General features: G+C 41.8%; 1 protein-coding gene across 2 annotated transcripts in view; it reads left to right on the forward strand.

Annotated features, from left to right (window-relative positions):
- The first annotated feature begins 210 nt into the window (after window positions 1-210).
- The window catches only part of DCBLD1 (discoidin, CUB and LCCL domain containing 1), a 39,161-nt gene continuing 21,677 nt past the window's right edge, over window positions 211-17,694 (forward strand). For both annotated transcript variants that reach the window (XM_014533746.1, XM_005858925.2), the window contains exons 1-3: window positions 211-423; window positions 14,958-15,092; window positions 16,534-16,585. In XM_014533746.1, the coding sequence (XP_014389232.1) occupies window positions 255-423; window positions 14,958-15,092; window positions 16,534-16,585 (356 nt within the window). In that variant the 5' untranslated portion in view covers window positions 211-254. The remainder of the gene's footprint in view (window positions 424-14,957; window positions 15,093-16,533; window positions 16,586-17,694) is intronic.

Raw genomic sequence — 17,694 nt, forward strand, 5'->3', positions numbered from 1 at the left:
TATGAAACATTTTGATTAACTGTTCAAAAGATTAAACTGGGAAACAAGAGATGAACTAACGTGAAACAATACATACTGCATAATAATTCAATCTTATTTTTAATTATTTTTTTTCAAAGAAGGAAGAAAATACATGAGTAGGGAATTGTACTGGATTCTCAGTTCTCTGGAACAATTAATTTTACTTCTTAAATCCTTTTTCTTTAACAGGCGATGGCTGTGGGCACATAGTGTCCTATCAGGACAGTGGCACCATGGCATCCAAGAATTATCCACGGACTTACCCCAATCACACGACGTGTGAGAAGACAATCACAGTACCGAAGGGGAAGAGGTTGATTCTGAGGTTAGGAGATTTGGATATTGAGTCCCAGACCTGTGCTTCTGACTACCTGCTCTTCACCGGCAATTCCAATCAGTATGGTAAGGAAAGAGACCGAGATGTTTGTGTGCATGAAAACATTTGCAATTTGGGGGCAGGGGGCTGTCTGTTTCTTAGCAAAATAGCCTGGGAACATTAGAAGAAAAACTTGAGTTTTGTAAACTCTTGGGGTAGCTCACATGGTACATTTGCTTCATAAGCTGCAACAAAGACATCTAAGGAGATGTCACTGTTAGCCTGGTGTGCGTGTCTCGGGAGCTTTGTTTGAGTTTGTATCTTGCTGGGAAGAGAATGGGAGATGTATGGCTCTTGGCTAAAACATCTACGGTTCATTCATTCCTGTGACAAATATTTATTGAATAGTGATCCTGGGTTCAGGAACTCTGAGAAACTGGTTGGGATATAGCAGTGAAAAAAACAGAGTTCCTCCTTCATGGAGCTTGCCTTGGTGGGGAGGGGTGGGGAGGAAGGAAAACTAATGCATCTATCATGTGAGTGATTGTGAGAAAGAAACATGAGAACAAGAAGAAGAAGACTTTCTAAGGTAAGATGGAGCCTGTTTTTGAGTTGTTTGTGCTACTTCAAATGGGGTGGTCAGAAGGCTTTCCCACCACGGGACATCTGAGCAGAGACCCCGATGAAGAAGAGAATGCATTGGGCACGTATATCTGAGGTCAGAGTTTCTGGGTACGGGAACAGCACGTGCAAAGGACAGTTTCCCAAATAACATTTGGAGATTAAGCTTTCTGTGCCCTGGGTGTGCTGTTAGCACAGTGGCCTCTGAAATCGCCGTAACAACGACCTTACAGTCCCAAGGCCAAGGAAACAACTTGAGTTTAGACAAAATCTTGCCCACGGGTATTTTGAGAGTGGAGATTTTCTGAAATTCTCTGTGCACACAACTCCACAAATGATAAAGGTTTTAGGTAAAATCTTGTCTGCCTGCTCGTTCTATAGGCAGTTTCTCAAACACGTAGCCTTCCAGGCTGTGGTTACATTTAGTCTAGACTTGTTTTCTCTCCGCCCGTGCCTGGGCCCAGGTGGAGGAACGGACCATGCCTGAGTCTATTCAGAGGTCTAACCTTACCCAGGCCCCATCAGGGGAAAAACAGCTAAGATTGTTTAGCCCTGACAATATTATGTCTGTTTTAATGATGGTTGAATTACTTTGACAGAACAAAGATGGTTGACTTCATATAATTATTTGCACTTTTTAAACTCCAGTCTGACTCAAACAGGAAAATGGCAATTCCAGGGACGCAAAAGGTGCCTGGGAAGCTTACTGTTCCGTTACCTTGGGTGATCGAATCTGAATTAACTTATAGAGGCCATTGTCAGGGAATCTCACTAGCCAGGGATTTCATACCGATTCAGAGAAGACTGCGTGTCAGACTTCCAGTGTAAAATTCGAGGCAAAGTGCTCCCGGGCCTGAAGCTGCCCTCCCACACTGGTGTGTCTGGGGGAACGTCTCCTTTTCCGGAAAACAAGCAGTTAATTCCACCTGCTGGCAGAGCAGCAGAGGACTCATTTGCTCACCTTTCAAATCAGAGGCCCAGGGGAGAAGAATTAGAAAGGGGAGCAAATCTTCCCAAAGCCGGATTGCAGAATGGATGTGACTTTCCCGCACTGGGAATTCACTCCATCACCTTTGATAGAAACTCACAGATATACAGAGAGGAGGAAAAGCATGGGATTAACGACACATTAGGAGCTAGGTTCTAAGGCGGTCATGGTCGGCCTCAGGGTACTGTTCTCCACATTTCTAGGTTCTTAAATTTTGAAGACTTTGACCTGTCACTAGGAAATGAGTAATAAATTAAAATTCACTTGTAGCAGTAAAGCTAAGTAACTGAATTTTTCTCTTGAAAATGTTTCTGTATCCACTTCTGTTTGTCCCATAAAGGCAAAAGATATGCTCATTGTAGACATAAACATAGTCAGCGTCTTTTGTATCCAGGTACATGCTTGGCCCTTACATAGATTTTTCCTGCACCCTTACATCCACCCTGCAAGGTAAATATTAACTCCTTTGTACAAAACTGCATCACAGTGACATTTAAGGAAAACACCAAGGATCGCACAGCTAGATAGGGCAGAAAGAAAGGTTTATATCTGTCCCTGTGGCTCCTGATGTCCCCTCCTTTCTCTTGGTTCCACCACCTTAATAAACCCCCAACAAATTATTACCTTTTTCAGGTGACCAGTTCAGTATTACATATATAGCAATTTTGTTTCAAGCACAGGTATAGTTAATACTTAGAACATGTTTTTAAGATAAAGTATTTAATGATGCTGAGAATTTCTTTTGTGGGTACTTTAAAGATTTTCTGATTAGTCATGCTAGGGCAAATCCAGCAGACAAAGAGAGCAGAAATTAGCAATAAGGGGAATACATGAACAGGAAATTAGAATATTTCAATTATATAAGTATATTTTAAAATAATTAAGTGGTTTAAGGACACGCAGCAAGTATATACATGCATATATCATATATGTAGCATGCATATGTTTGAATCTTTTGTGGTTTTGAAGAGCATTCTGGGAGGAGTTGTTTTTTTATGTATGTGTAGTATTTATAATATTTAATCCAGTGACTTGAATGTAGTAGATACTCAGAGAATAAATGATTTTAAAAGTAAATCAATAAAGTTTAATGACAAGGAACCAGTTAAGTAAAACAAGTTCCAGTTACTTGGAATATTAAACAGCTATTTGTTTAAAAGACTGTTAATCTAGAAAGTTGCTTATGATATACTAGTACATAGTGTTAGATAAAATATGAATATACAATAATGTTATGATAATAAAAAACCCTTTGAGTAAAATAAGTCAGAACATAACTATAGCAAAATACAAGGACTTTAGAAGGTTTGGCTATGGGTCTTATGTCCTCTCTTTATTTTCAGTTCTTTCTTTAATAAACATGTTTCTTAATAAACAACAAATAGATTTCCTTGGACCAAAACCATTAATTAGACATAAATTTGAACAGAGTTAAAATAGTTCCTGTTCATGCCCTGGTGTGGCTCAGTGGTTGAATGTTGACCCATGCACCAAGAGGTCGCCGGTTTGATTCCCGGTCAGAGCACATGCCTTAGTTGTGAGCTTGATCCCTAGTAGGGGGCGTGCAGGAGGCAGCTGATTGATGTTTCTCTCTCATCAATGTTTCTCTCCCTTCCTCTGTCTCTAAAAAATCAATGAAAATCCATTAAAAATAATAGTTCCCTGGTCAGTTTGAACTTTCCTGAGGAGTGCAGGCATCCACAATGAAGGAGGAGGAGGAGGCATAAGTTCTTTGTGGTCCTGCATCCGAGCTCAGGGAGTGGGCATTCCTGGGGCTGTTGCCCAGCTCTATGGGAGGGTGGGAAGCCCCTCTGCAGCTATCGTGGCCACAGGCCCTGGCATGACTTCAGAGGGAGGTCCCTAGTGTCAGCTCAGTGTCCCAGAGACCCACAGTACTATTTCCTGGGTCTGGTAGAGGGGGTGCCCACTGAGGTGCTGCAGAGGGGACCTTATGTTCTGAACACCTCCTGAAATTCTGGAATTTGACGGCTCTCGTGATTACATGTGTGGCTAAAACAGCTGAATAATTTGAGTTTATCCCGCTCAGTTTTTTTCACTAATTCATTGCTAAAACCCAGGGCCAAGAGATTTTAAGATTCAACACTCTGCAACCTTTGAATATGCAGATAATGTTTTGAAAAAGAGTAATGTCTTCTGGCATTAGTGTCTGTAAGCGCTGCCAAGAATGGACCTCCTTGGAATGTGATTGCGTTAATCATTGTGAATATGCTGAAGTTTTGCAGTTGTAATCATTATGCAGTTCTTTTTTAATGGCTCACCCCCAGGCCAATTGTTTGAAATGTTTGGTTTATATACTTCGCGTGCTTTTTATCATCCACGCTCCTGTGGTAACAAAATGCACTGTAAGCAGTGTGCCCATACCAGCTTTGACAGTGATCAAGCAAAAGATACACTTGATCTCACTGATGTGAAAAGGCCTGACACATGCACGAAGGGGTTATTATTATTCTGGTTGTCATGTATTATCATTATGGCTGATATTTCAGATTCGAGCATCAGTTAGAAGAATGTACTTATCTATCTACGGCTGAGTTAAAACACTGACTCTCCCTTTCAAATACCTTTGAAACAGCAAAGTTGATAAAGTAAAGTGTATCAACCTTCACTAGAAAAATGTTTTTTAATAACAAAATATGTTTTTAAAGATATTTTTTTAAAACAAAATTTACTTGTAAACCTATACAAAAATTGGATATAAAACATACACTGTCTTTCAAGATCATGTGTGCTAATATTCTGGCCAAAAAATTATTAAGTGTCATCATACTTTGCTTAGTAGAGATTGTTTTCACTATAACTAAGGGATTTCTGGGGTTTCGTTTGAGACTAAAGTAATTACAGTAACTGAGACTCCCTTCAAAAGAAGACTACTGTTGCTTTTCTTATGTGGAATCCTGTTCAGATCATGAAGCGTTTAGTTGTCAGGTCTCCTCGGGCTCCTTTAATCAGAGACAGCTCCTTAGTCTTTCTTTGTCTCTTGTGCAGTTTTAAAGAGTTCTAGCCAGTTATTTCATAGAAATGTCAGTTGATTTGGGTTGGTTTGATGTGCCCCCATGATTACATTCAGATTGTACATTTTTGGCAAACGCGACACTATTTCTTTTTAAAGTGATCTTTAAAAGTCTTGTTTACATTAATTTCCAACACTAGCAATTGTGAGGTCAGAGATCCTGCCAGGAATAAGAACTCAACCCGCAATATGTGTCCTTGTTTCCCTCTCCACTGCCTTTGTCAAGTGGACCCTTTTGTACTCGTCGAGGTTATTGCCAGCATCTTTCCCAAACAGTTCTCTTTGTTCAGAGAGGTCAGGGTAATCGGAGGCTTTGAAAGGACTCAAATATAAGGTGACGCCTTGTATTTAGAGGACCGTTTTGGAAAAGACACTCATCTTATATTTGGACACATAAGACCACAGGCGCTTGACTAAGGTAGCCAGAGCTATTCTAGGATTGAACAAATTCCCTTTTAAGCCTGGAATTTGAGGGTTCAAGCAGGGGGTCTATTTAAAGAACAGTTCTTTTTTTTTTTTTTAATTAAATCTTTATTGTTCAGGTTACATTTGTTCCTCTTTTTTTCCCCCCCATAACTCCCCTCCTCCCAGTTCCCACCCCACCCTCCGCCCTCACTCCCCACCCACTGTCCTCATCCATAGGTGCACGATTTTTGTCCAGTTTCTTCCCGCATCTCCCATTCCCCTTTCCCCGCCAAGAATAGTCAGTCCATTCCCTTTCTATGTCCCTGATTCATTATAATCACCAGTTCATTCTGTAAATCAGATTATTTATTCACTTGATTCTTAGATTCACTTGTTGATAGATGCATGTTTGTTGTTCACAATTTGTATCTTTACCTTTTTCTTCTTCCTCCTCTTAAAGGATACCTTTCAGCATTTCGTATAATACTGGTTTAGTGGTGATGAACTCCTTTAGCTTTTCCTTATCTGTGAAGCTCTTTATCTGACCTTCAATTCTGAATGATAGCTTTGCTGGATAAAGTATTCTTGGTTGTAGGTTCTTGGTATTCAGCACTTTGAATATTTCTTGCCATTCCCTTCTGGCCTGCAAAGTTTCTGTTGAGAAATCAGCTGACAGTCGTATGGGTATTCCCTTGTAGGTAATTGCGACTCTTTCTCTTGCTGCTTTTAAGATTCTCTCTTTGTCTTTTGCTCTTGGCATTTTAATTATGATGTGTCTTGGTGTGGTCCTCTTTGGATTCCTTTTGTTTGGGGTTCTCTGCACTTCTTGGACCTGCAAGTCCATTTCTTTCACCAGGTGGGGGAAGTTTTCTGTCATTATTTCTCCAAATAGGTTTTCAATATCTTGCTGTCTCTCATCTTCTGGCACCCCTATTATTCTGATGTTGGTACGCTTGAAGCTGTCCCAGAGGCTCCTTACACTATCTTCATATTTTCGGATTCTTTTTTCATTTTGCTTTTCCGGTTGGGTGTTTTTTGCTTCTTCGCATTTCAAATCTTTGACTTGATTCTTGCGCTCCTCTGGTCTGCTATTGGGCGTCTGTATAATATTCTTTATTTCAGTCCGTGTATGCTTAATTTCTAGTTGGTTCTTTATCATAGCATCGAGAGTCTCATTAGTTTTCGTGACTCTCTCCTCAAGTTTATTGACAGCTTCTAGCACATTTTTGCAAGCCCTCAAAATTGCGATTTTTAGCTCTATATCCTCCATTTCTGTCATGTTTTTTTGTCTCCGCATTTTTTTTATGCTTTCTTGGTGCACCCCCTAGTGGTCTTTGTGCGCAGTCTTGTTCTAGTTGAGCCTTGATTGTTGTAGTTAATACTAGAGGGATTTGACCACCAGGCCGACTGGCTGTGTGAATCAGCTGTGTCTGCCGCGGAAAACTTCTGTCCTCTGGGGAGGAGCTAATCTAGCCTTTGCCTGGGGCGATCCGGCAAATTGCTCTGAGCAGTGCCTGGGCGGGGCGGGCTCAACAGGGCAGGGCGGGCAGAGGGAGCAGTTATGGCTGCCCTCAGTCCCGTTCCCAGAGGCTCTGCTTCTCAGAACCCCAGGAACCGCTGCAAACCTGGGAGAGAAAGCTGCCTTCCAACTGATGCCAGACACTCCCGCTTCTCCCGTTTGAGTCCGAGTCCCCAGCGATTCGCCCGTATCTGGAGCTCAGAGTCTGAGACTCCCCCCTGACCGAAAACGACAACCGCGCTCTCAGCCACCAGCCCGCTTTGCGCGCGCACCTCCGCACCTGAGTATTTTCCACACTGCGCCTCCTCTGAGCCTCGGTGTGCTGTTATTTTTCCTTCTAGTTGAAGAGTCTCTCCTCAGCCAGCCTTCCTGTGGTTCTGGGTGATGTCCGTTCCGTCTTTTAGTTGTATTTTTGAAGTGGTTGTTTGCGGCAGCAGTCTGCGGTGTTTACCTATGCCGCCATCTTGGTCTCTCCTCAAAGAACAGTTCTTTAAATGTAAAATGGTTGTATAGTGCCGTTCAGGTTGCTGCTTTGGTACCGAGACTCAGGTTAGTGAAATAAAACATTAAAATATCTTTAACTTGGAGGGAAAATAGGTGCTGACTCAGGCATTGTGCACACCAATGTACCTACATTTAAAATATGAAGAAAAGCATTTAACATTGTTTTATTTACAACACTGAAGAGGAATGGCTGTGAATTCATATTGAAGATCATTGTTCTCAATTTTAAAAATCCTTAGTGACTCTGCCACCCTTCCTAGCCCACTGGTAAGGGTCCACTTCCAGTCTTGCTGACCACAAAGGATGTTGAGATTTGAATTCAGGGGTGTGTGTGTGTGTGTGTGTGTGTGTGTGTGTGTGTGCGTGTTGTTGTTGTTGTTGTTTTGTTTTGTTTTTTTGTTTTTATTTTTGCTTTTTTGTCATCACTGCTACCTGGGACCCCAGAGGAATGGTCATTTCTGTTTTCCTGATATTTCAAGAAGATTGACTGGGTCCCAGTTTTCCCCTGGTGGGTGGAGTTTAGTGTTGTTCCTGGATCCCTAAAAACCTACTGGAGGAGTCTTGGTGGGAACCAGGCTCTTGGCTTCTCAGGATCTCGAAAGACCTTGTTCCACGGAATCTCCTAGACTCCCCCACCCAGGTCCCTATGGACCAATACAGTCAGACTGGACTTCAAGATGCATTGAGATGAACAGTTTTGTTTCTGTCTAGATTTTTTTCCTTGTGCTTAAGAGTATAGACTCTGGAATTAGACTGCCTGGCTTCAAATTACGGCCTCATCACTTCTTTTTTAATTGCTTGACCTTGAGCAAATCACTTATATCTTTATCTCCATTTCCTCATCTTTAGAATGGGGGGAGGGGAGAGGTGGAAGAAGGCACAGAGGGGATAAACAGTGATGGGAAAGGTAAAATAAAGTAAAATAAATAAAAATAAAATAGGTGAAATCCTAGTATATACCACATATGGATGATTGAGGCAGAGAGAGAGAGAGAGAGGGGAAAAGGGAAGGGAAGGGAAGGGAAGGGAAGGGAAGGGAAAGGAAGGGGAGGGAGAGATATTAAAGGAATGATGCTTGCCAGGCACATAATAAGCATGAAGTATGTTAGCCATCATCGTTATCCCTCCTCTCCCTCCTCTGCTCCTTCTCCTCTTCCTCCCCCCTCCTCTGTTGTCTTGCACACAGTTTACTCTTTGTAAACTTGGATGTCTAAGACCAGAGAACACATTGGTCCCCTCTCAATACTCTGGGCAGTCTTCTTCCACCAGGCTAAGGCTGAGCTGCAGCACTTCCCTACCCTACCCCTCCTGGTGCATCCCAGATGGCCCACATTTGCCTAGATCATTCCAAGCATGTGGTAAGGGTTCCATAAGTCAGAACTAGCTCCAGGTACAGATTTTCTTCATTCAGCCTCAGGAGATGAGCAGAGAATGCATATCCTCTAGTATGTTCAGCTTGGCTTTTTCTTTATTTTCGCTGCCATCGCCAGTCCATGTCTTTGCATCTGTTTCTGATTTCCTTCTTTCTTCTTTCGCCAGTGTCCATTCCCTCCAGGCCATATGAGGTTATCTTGTTAAATATTGTAATACAGTAATTTCTTTCCTGCTGGAAGCCGGTCCATCCTTGCTGCTTGACACAGTCGCTGCAGGAAAGAAACATCTGCACAGCATATGTTTCAAGGGACCTGGCATATATAGCATATTGTTCTTAATGTTTGCTCTCCTTAAGCGCCATGTGTTTTAACCAAGGTCACCTCTCCGAGAAAGGTTGTTTCCCCAGGTAGGAATTTTTCCCTGAGGTTAGGGAGGGGATACAACCCCTTAATTAAGTGCCAGGCGGGTAGTTAAGCTACATAATCTTTACTCCCTGGAATGGAGATAAGAAACGCCCTAACCTTTGTAATAGAAATTGACAGGATTAAAATCGGCTGGTATAAATATAGATGTAACAAGACAATAAACATCAGATCCTAATCAGATCCTAACCAGAACTTCGATCCTGGCTAGAGGTCCTGACTAGGCTGCTGATCAACTGAAGGCTGTCTCCGTGTCATTCCTTCTTCGCCGACTCCGTCCACACCTTTGGGGACCCCTGGACCTGCTGGGGTTGGACCCCAACACTTTCCTAAATTTAAAAATTATTAATTGTGCCCCATTGTCTGCAGGAACTTGGTAGCCTGCCCTTCAGGTAAGCTCATTCTCTTCCCCACCCACATCTCCACCTCATCTCTCAGTCTCCTCATCTTGGTGCCTTTTCCTAAACACATCACACAGTTTCGTGCCCTGGGACATTTGTGGATGTTGTAACTCTATGTGTCCTTCTCTTTCTTCCTCCCCTGGTCCTCTGCCCCTTCTAACACACACACACTAAAGGCAAACCAGATCCAGTGCTATCCACACTAGAACCTTCTTTGAGGTCCATCAACTGTATTTATTGGCTCTGGGGCTCATGTTGTGTGTGTGTGTGTGTGTGTGTGTGTGTGTGTGTGTGTGTGTGTGTGTGTGTGTGTGTGTGTGTGTGTGTGTGTGTGTGTGTGTGTGTGTGTTACTCCTCACCTGAGGATATTTTTCCATTGATTATTAGGGAGAGTGGAAGAGAGAAGGAAAGACAGACAGAAACATCGATGTGAGAGAGACACATCAATTGGTTGCCTCCTGCACGAGTTCCAAACAGGGCCCAGGCCGGGGAGGAGCCTGCAACCAAGGAACCTGCCCTTGACCGGAATCAAACCCATGCCCTTCAGTCTGCACACCCGTCTATCCACTGAGCCAAACCAGCTAGGGCTCGTGTTGTTTTTCTAAGCCTTCAGTAGAGCACCAATCTCAGGTTGAGATCATTATTTTAGATTCTCTACCAGATAAGGGGTTCCTTGAGCAAGGAATTGCATTTTATTTATCTTTGTAGTATCCCCTATTGTATAGCGTAGTCTTGTAATTAAAAATGCTCAGTCCACTTTTAATAAATCACATTGCATGTAGCTCAGTTTTGGCAGACATATTTAAAAATGTGGATTTGTTCACACTACAAGAAGATTCACAGTAAGATTCCTCTATCTATAAACATCCTGACTGCATTGAAAGAAGGACTTGATTTATATAAAATTTTAGGACTCTATAATAGAGAAAAGACTACAAATAATGTAGAAGGTGCCTGCGACTAAAGCATTCAACTATATGCTCGGTTTAGTCCTTAGAGTTACTAACTAATTTAACCTTCACAATAGCCCTCTGGGAGAGAGGACCTGTTTGTAACATCCACACATAAGGAAACTGCAGCTTCAAGAGGTCAAGTGACATGCTTATGATCCCTTAACTAGAACTAGGATTCAAGTTTGGGCATCTGACTTCAGAGACCCTTCTCTTAAACCTTCCCAATTTGGTGTGGCAATAACCATCAATCTGACCGGGGGCTTGTGCATAAGATCTGAGCTGTAGTTCTTGGATATCATTTGCTGGAAGAAGTAGAAACTTCTGAGGGCCTTCCCCATGGGGATATACTAGAAGTAAAATGGCTTTCTGAAAAATCACTCCCATACAGAGTATCAATATAAATTCACGGTTTAAAAATACTTAGTCAAAATGCTTAAGGCGGCATCATGGCAAGTGAACCTAATTATAGCCAGTTAAATTAGTTGTGTTCTGATAAATGACTTGCGCTATAGGAAAACCAGGAAATTCCAGAATTGTTCTTTTACATTTCCTGTATTTCCACCTCCACCCCCAATATTCTTTTAACCATTGTCATAGACTCAAGAAGTAAAACCATGTGAAGTCAACTGTTAATATTCATATTACACTAGGAACAAGAGAAATGGGAAAGTAGGAAATAATACTTAGTGTTTTGCCTCACAATTGCAACAAGATTTCTGTGATAATATTTTAGAATAATACATAGCTGGCATACCATAATAAGATCCAAACATTATGTGTTGTCTGTTGATTTTTTGAAAATTCCAAATAAAGAAAAATACAAGATTGGCAGCTTCTATTTTACAAATGGGTTATGTCTCTACCAGTCATATCATGGAGAACAGAAAATTCTTACGACTTTTAAAGAGACAACAAAAGCCTTTGAAAAAATTTCCAGCTTGTATGGAAAGTTGTTTTGAGTCTCAAACACCCTACAATTGCATTCCCCTCTAGGATTGGGGCTACTTTGGTGGATATTCTTGAGAAGGACTGTTTTGTTTGTTTGATTTGGTTTTGCCTTTTGTGCCAAGATAGAATTCAGAAGAATTTTAAACTTACAGAAAACTTTATATCAGCCAGAATGTTCCACACTAGACACCTTATTAACATAATCATAAGCCTCAAGGAGAAAAGGCTTGGACTTACTCCTCCTCCTTTTCCCCAAATACTCCCCTGGAGACCGCACTGTGATTTAGTTTCAGTAATTACCCTCTTTTGTTGGGAGAGAAGTAATGGCCTAGGTGGGTTGTGAGCCACAGTGTTAGGGCACTTCTTGACATGCCTTGGCCCCAAGGAAAACCACACCTTTGTCTAGGAATCCGCCTGGTTCATTTATCATCTGTCATTGATTCTTGTCTGGGAACCGGAGACCAAACGCTCTCCAGGGACACCACTTACATTCTTACGTGACCATGGTGTTAATGGCACAGTCCAGGAATATCCCTTTTTTATGTTAATTTCCTTCCTTTTCAAAGAAAATGGCCCTGAAAATTCAGTAATTTTGTACAATGACACTATTGCAATTAGCCAGCAAGGACAAACCTTGCCATTTGACTGCACTGAAAAAAAAACAAATGGAAAAGGGACCGGAGTCAATGGCGTGCCTTTGCAGCTTCAGCATTTCTGGAGATGGTTTCGGCAGCGCGCCTGCCTCTGAGCACAGATCTGGCCCGTGCTGGGTGCCACTTTCCTGGCGGCTGAGAGCGTGCCCGTGGCTGGCCCTGCCATGGCACTCCCGGGAATGTCCTTTAGGCCCACTGGCATGTTCTTTTCTGTCATAAGGAATTAAATGTGTGCTTTCAGGTGCCAAATGCCAGAGGTGCACTCAGAAGGTGCTTATAAAGTTGAAGGTTTTCAGGAGGAATTTTTGTTGTTTGATTTAGGACAGCTCTCTCAGGAGTTGGATTTTCATTTGGTCTCCGTGTTTTTCACCACTGAGAGTAGTTATGCGGGGGGAGGGGTCTCTCTTTTTTTTAACAGTATGCATCCGTTTTTTAGACACGTCCCTTTCACAGATGAAACAATAATTTAGCTCCATTGGTTTCAAGCTCAAAAGCATAGACCCTCCTGAAGTGACTTGGAAGAGTTATTAACCCACCTGAGACTGCCTTGTAATGTCCAGAGACTTAGGCAGACGACCCTGGAGAATGGAGCTCTACTAGAAATTGTCGCACGGATTGTCCGATTGCCAGAGAATGGAGGGCTCTGGGCTTGGCTCTGAGCAGATGGTTCATTCTTCCTAGTTGGACAGTTTTCTTTTATTCACACATGGAAAGATAAAGGGTTTCCCCTCTCAGCTGCTCATGGAACAGTGGCCCCAAACAAGGGATGTGTTGAGAGGAACTGGCCTACTGTGCTCAAAGAAGTCAGCCCCTGTGGTTCCGGGCCCTTTATTCCTTTTGTCCAAGGGATTAGCCCATTGTCTATTAGGTCTTGGCCTCATGTCAGGTGCCAAATGCCACAGGGCTATTCCGTTCTGAATCATCGATAGCTCTTCCCACAATCCAGGCCTACAGTGACATTCCACAAAAGGGAGAAGTGTTCGTTTTTCCTGATTTTTCAGCCTACTTGATGAAGTACCTTTCTGCGATGCCCCAGTCGAGGGAGTTTGGGACTGTAAAGTAGGATGGAACCTGCCTTGCAGGCAAGGATGGCGGTGAGGAGAGTTAGATGGCAAGTCCAGGTCTGTGTAACACACAGCACCCGCAGATGGGAAGCGGAACTGTGAGTCCTGCGCTTAGGTCTGCTAAAGGTTTTAGGACCCAGTCAAGAAGGGGTGGGCTTCAGTCCGACCTGAGCTGAGGCGGGTTCACCATTCCAGGAACACAGCCCAAGATGGAGAATAGAACCCTGGTCAAAGATAGAAGTTATCAAGCTCACATTTGAATTTCCAATGATACTGTCTTTGGGGATGTTTAAGTACAGTTGTAGACCCTTTTTACAAGTCAGGATGGAGAACGCTGACAGTAACCATATCATTTGGGCATAGAAAGGCTTTCGTAAGAAAAGCTCATCCTCAAGGTTGTATGTTTGAGCCCCTGTCAGGGTACATGCAAGAATCAGTCTCTCTCTCTCTCTCTCTCTCTCTCTTTCCCTCTCCCTCTCTCTCTTTCTCTCCCTCTCTCTCTTTCTCTCCCTCTCCCTCTTTCTCTCTCTTCCTCATTAATAAATAAAATTTTTAGATCTGCTTGTTAATTCCTATTTTCAAGGAAATTATTGTGTCTTGCATACATGACTTTTAAGATGACAACTAAACTTTAACTTGAGTAGTCTTGGGAAGGTATTTTATTTCCTTTTTAGCTCCAAATCTAATTTTGTTCTTTGAAAGTTCATTGAGTTTCCTATTGCTTTTCAAGCAACTTATTCTAGAAACAATGTGTAATACTCTTAATTGTATAATTTATATTATGGAATTTCAAAAAGCTTTAAAAACTATTCTGCTTTTTATGAACTTTATTTTATAAATCAAAATAAATTATACAGGTTAACCAGAAGCTACGGTAAGAGAGAGATCAATGTGTATAGGAAAAACTGCATGGGAATATGATGTTTACCATGCATTGGACAGACTCTTAATTCTGGAATTTCCTTAAAATAGGAAATTTGTTAGTTTCTTTGTGCAAATTTAAGAGGCCCCTAGATATCATTTTTGTGATAACATTTTTTATTTTTATTTTACTACCTGTCTTAGTTGGTTAACAAGATACCTCAGACTGGATAGCTTAAAAACAGCAGAGATTTATTTCATACAGTCTGGAGGCTGGGAGTCATGGTGCAGGCAGATTCACTATAGTGGCTGGTAAGGCCCCACTTCCAGGTTTGTAGCCTTCTCTCTGTGTCTTCACATGGTAGAGGGGCAAGCAAGCTCTCTGAGGCCTCCTTTATAAAGGCACTAATCCCATTCATAGGGGCTTCACCCTCATGACCTAAGCACCTCCCAGAGTCCTGCCTCTTAATACCGTCACACTGGGGTATTAGGATTTCAATATATGAATTTTGAGGGGACACAAACATTTAAATAGTTCTTTAAGCAAGTTTAGGAGAATATCACTTTTGTGATAAAAATTTTTTGACTTTTATTTGTTAGTCTTATTTTTACAAAAACCTATCTCTTGGGTTGTTCACAGTTAACTAGCTCTAGCCTATTACTTATCCAAAGTTAGCCATTTCCCCCCTTGGCTTGTCAGTATAATTAGGTTCACTATCAGTCTCAGTATTAAACAAAATTCCAGTTGAGTGATTATTACAATCTTATATTTGTGTTGTCTGGTAAATTTGACCACTAACAGAGAAAAATGCCATATACCAATTCTTTGTGCTGGTCCAAATTTTGAAATGTGCCAAAAATGTGCTTTATTTTTAGGACCATATTGTGGAAGTATGAATGTTCCCAAAGAACTCTTGCTGAACACAAATGAAATAACTGTTCGCTTTGCAAGTGGATCCCACACTTCTGGGCGGGGCTTTTTGCTGACCTATGCCAGCAGCGACCATCCAGGTATAGCGGAAGCATCAACACAAATCTGTACACCTTTATCTGTCTAAGAATGCCTCTTGCTACTTATCACTATCTCTGGACAGAATTGTGACCTCAGATGCAGAATTAAGATGTGAGGCAAGAGAGGAATGCAATGTCTGTAGTTGGGTCTGAATTGAACACTTTTATAGAACATGTTAAATTGATCAGCTGACATAAGAGAGTTGATCTCATTTTCCTAGTAGCCTTGGGTGGAGCATCTTTGGGGCTACTGTCGCCCTTCTGAGGTCTGGCTATATTCTCTGGAGTCCTCCACCGGCCTGTTTCTTAGCTCAGGACAAGCATTTTATCAAGTACCCACACCCCTTTACATACACACATCAGTGCACCAGCGCAGCTGGAGGAGTGTGAGTATGACCAGGATGTAGTCACTATCACCGAATCCCCTAACCATGCAGCTGACACGAGCAGGAGAGAAGGGAAGCATGGGCTCTGTCCAGGCCTCTTGTACTCCAGAGTAATTACCGTGCAGCCCACCCCATGTCTGCCCAGGGCACAGAGGTGCCCAGAATTTCTGCTTTCACTCCTCTCTGGCAGAAGAACTCTGGGAAGGGGGTGCACCATTCATTTCCCTCCCAGCCAATCAGATCTGAGCAATCCAGGCAGGCCCCAGCATGGCCAATGTTCACCATATGTTACCCCCTAAGAACTATTGAAAAGATGAAGGAAAGAAAGAACTATTGCAAGTGTGGAATATTTTGGAAACTATACTAGGTTGACATAAATGCATCAACATCCACAGTATCTTAGCATCTCTGTTGTTGAGTATTAGTTTGGTTCCATACGCAAAGAGCACCCTCTTGTTAAGTCCTTGGTCCTGATTGGTCAGAGTTGAGAGGCTATTTGTGTTTTCATTCAACACCTGGTTCTTGGGTCACTCAGGTGCCTCCAGCTAAATTGTTAAATTACAATGTTCCTGAACCTTCTGTATGAACCACATTGGGCTTTAAAATTGTTTTCCTTCTGCCAAAGGAATTAATACACATGATCTTTGTAGGCATGTAGTGGATAGTAACTAACCAGTGTTGGAAATAGATTCTGTTGTCACTCACTGGACAACCACTGAAAAACCATCATTGGTGGTAGGAAAGAGACATGAAGGAACTGTTAAATCCTGAGGACACTGTGTTCAGTTTTTGTTTGTGTTTTTCCCCCACTATAGACCTTTCCCCATATAAAAAGTGAAGGGATTACAATTTAGATTATTTTTTTAACTTTTTTTTATTGATGACTATTACAGATGTGCTCAGTTTTTACTTATTTTTAAACAGGAAAATATAGATAAATTAGATAAAGAATAAATGCTTTTTAAAAATTATCTTTTTTATTTTAAAAGAAAGCTTTCAAGCATGGGTATCTTAAGTTCCATTCAGTCTGCTAATTACAATGATCTTTATGACAGATTTGATAACGTGTTTGGACCGAGCTAACCATTATTTGGAGACAGAATACAGGTAAGGATGGGTGTGCTGGCTGTGCTGCAGGCATATGTTGCTGAACATTTTATTTACCTTGACATTAAACCAGATATTATTTGTATTTTTTTTAAATCATCTATGTTGTAACTCATGAGGAATATTTGAAATGGTTTCTTATACAGCAGAGGTCAGCAGCCTTTCTTTGCCAAGGGCCAGATGGTAAATATTTTAGGTTTTGCAGGTCATGCAGTCTCTTTTGCATGAAGTCATACAGTTTTGTTGCTGTTGTAATGCAAAAGCAGCCATAGACTAGATGTAAACAAATGAGCAGGGCTGTGTTCCGATAAAACTTTATTTACAAAAACAAGCAGCAGGCTAGATTTAAGCCACAGTTTGCTGACCCCCGAGTTCTACTATAGGACCAATGAGCCAACATTTTTTTACCTGGCCTGTATTTGGGAGTGACTTTTGTTAATTATTTTGCTTTTGGAGGGTTTATTTTGTCTTCCCCACAAAAGAGTAACCTACTGTGAGTAGGAGATGAAAATTCTATCCCAGCTTTAATGGAAAAATGGCTTAATCTCTTTGATGTACATTCCCTCATCTGTAAAGTAAAAGAGCCTAGAGCAGGATTTCTCAGCCTTGGCACCACTGATATTTTGGGTCGGATGGTTCTTTGTTGTGAAGAGCTGTTCTGTGCATTGTTGGATGTTCAGCAGCAACCCTGGCCTCTACCCTTGGCCAGTGTGATAACCAGAAATGTCTCTGGTAGACATTGCCAAATGTCTCTCAGCGGGCAAAATTCACACCCAGTTGAGAATCACTGGTCTAGAGATCATTGCCAACAACAGCTATAACTCCTCAGAGTGCTTTCTTAGTGGCCAGGTACTTAGTGCCTGGACTTAGCATAAAAGTAACTCAAGTGAATGTCCCAACATGCCTACAAAGTAGGTTTTGTTGTACACAAAAGACAGAGGCACAAAGCAGTTCAGTAACTTGCCCAGGATTACACACTTAAGTCTACCCAGAGTCAGGCTCAAGAGTGCCTGGTCCTAATCATCTCGAACTCTAGTAAATGAGATTATTTTCTATGCAGAATCAACTCTAGTGTTAATCAATACTAAGTCTGGTAGAGAAAAAACAAA

Source organism: Myotis brandtii, unplaced genomic scaffold (assembly GCF_000412655.1).
Source record: "Myotis brandtii unplaced genomic scaffold, ASM41265v1 scaffold123, whole genome shotgun sequence".
In the NCBI taxonomy this organism is placed as follows: Eukaryota; Metazoa; Chordata; class Mammalia; order Chiroptera; family Vespertilionidae; genus Myotis; species Myotis brandtii.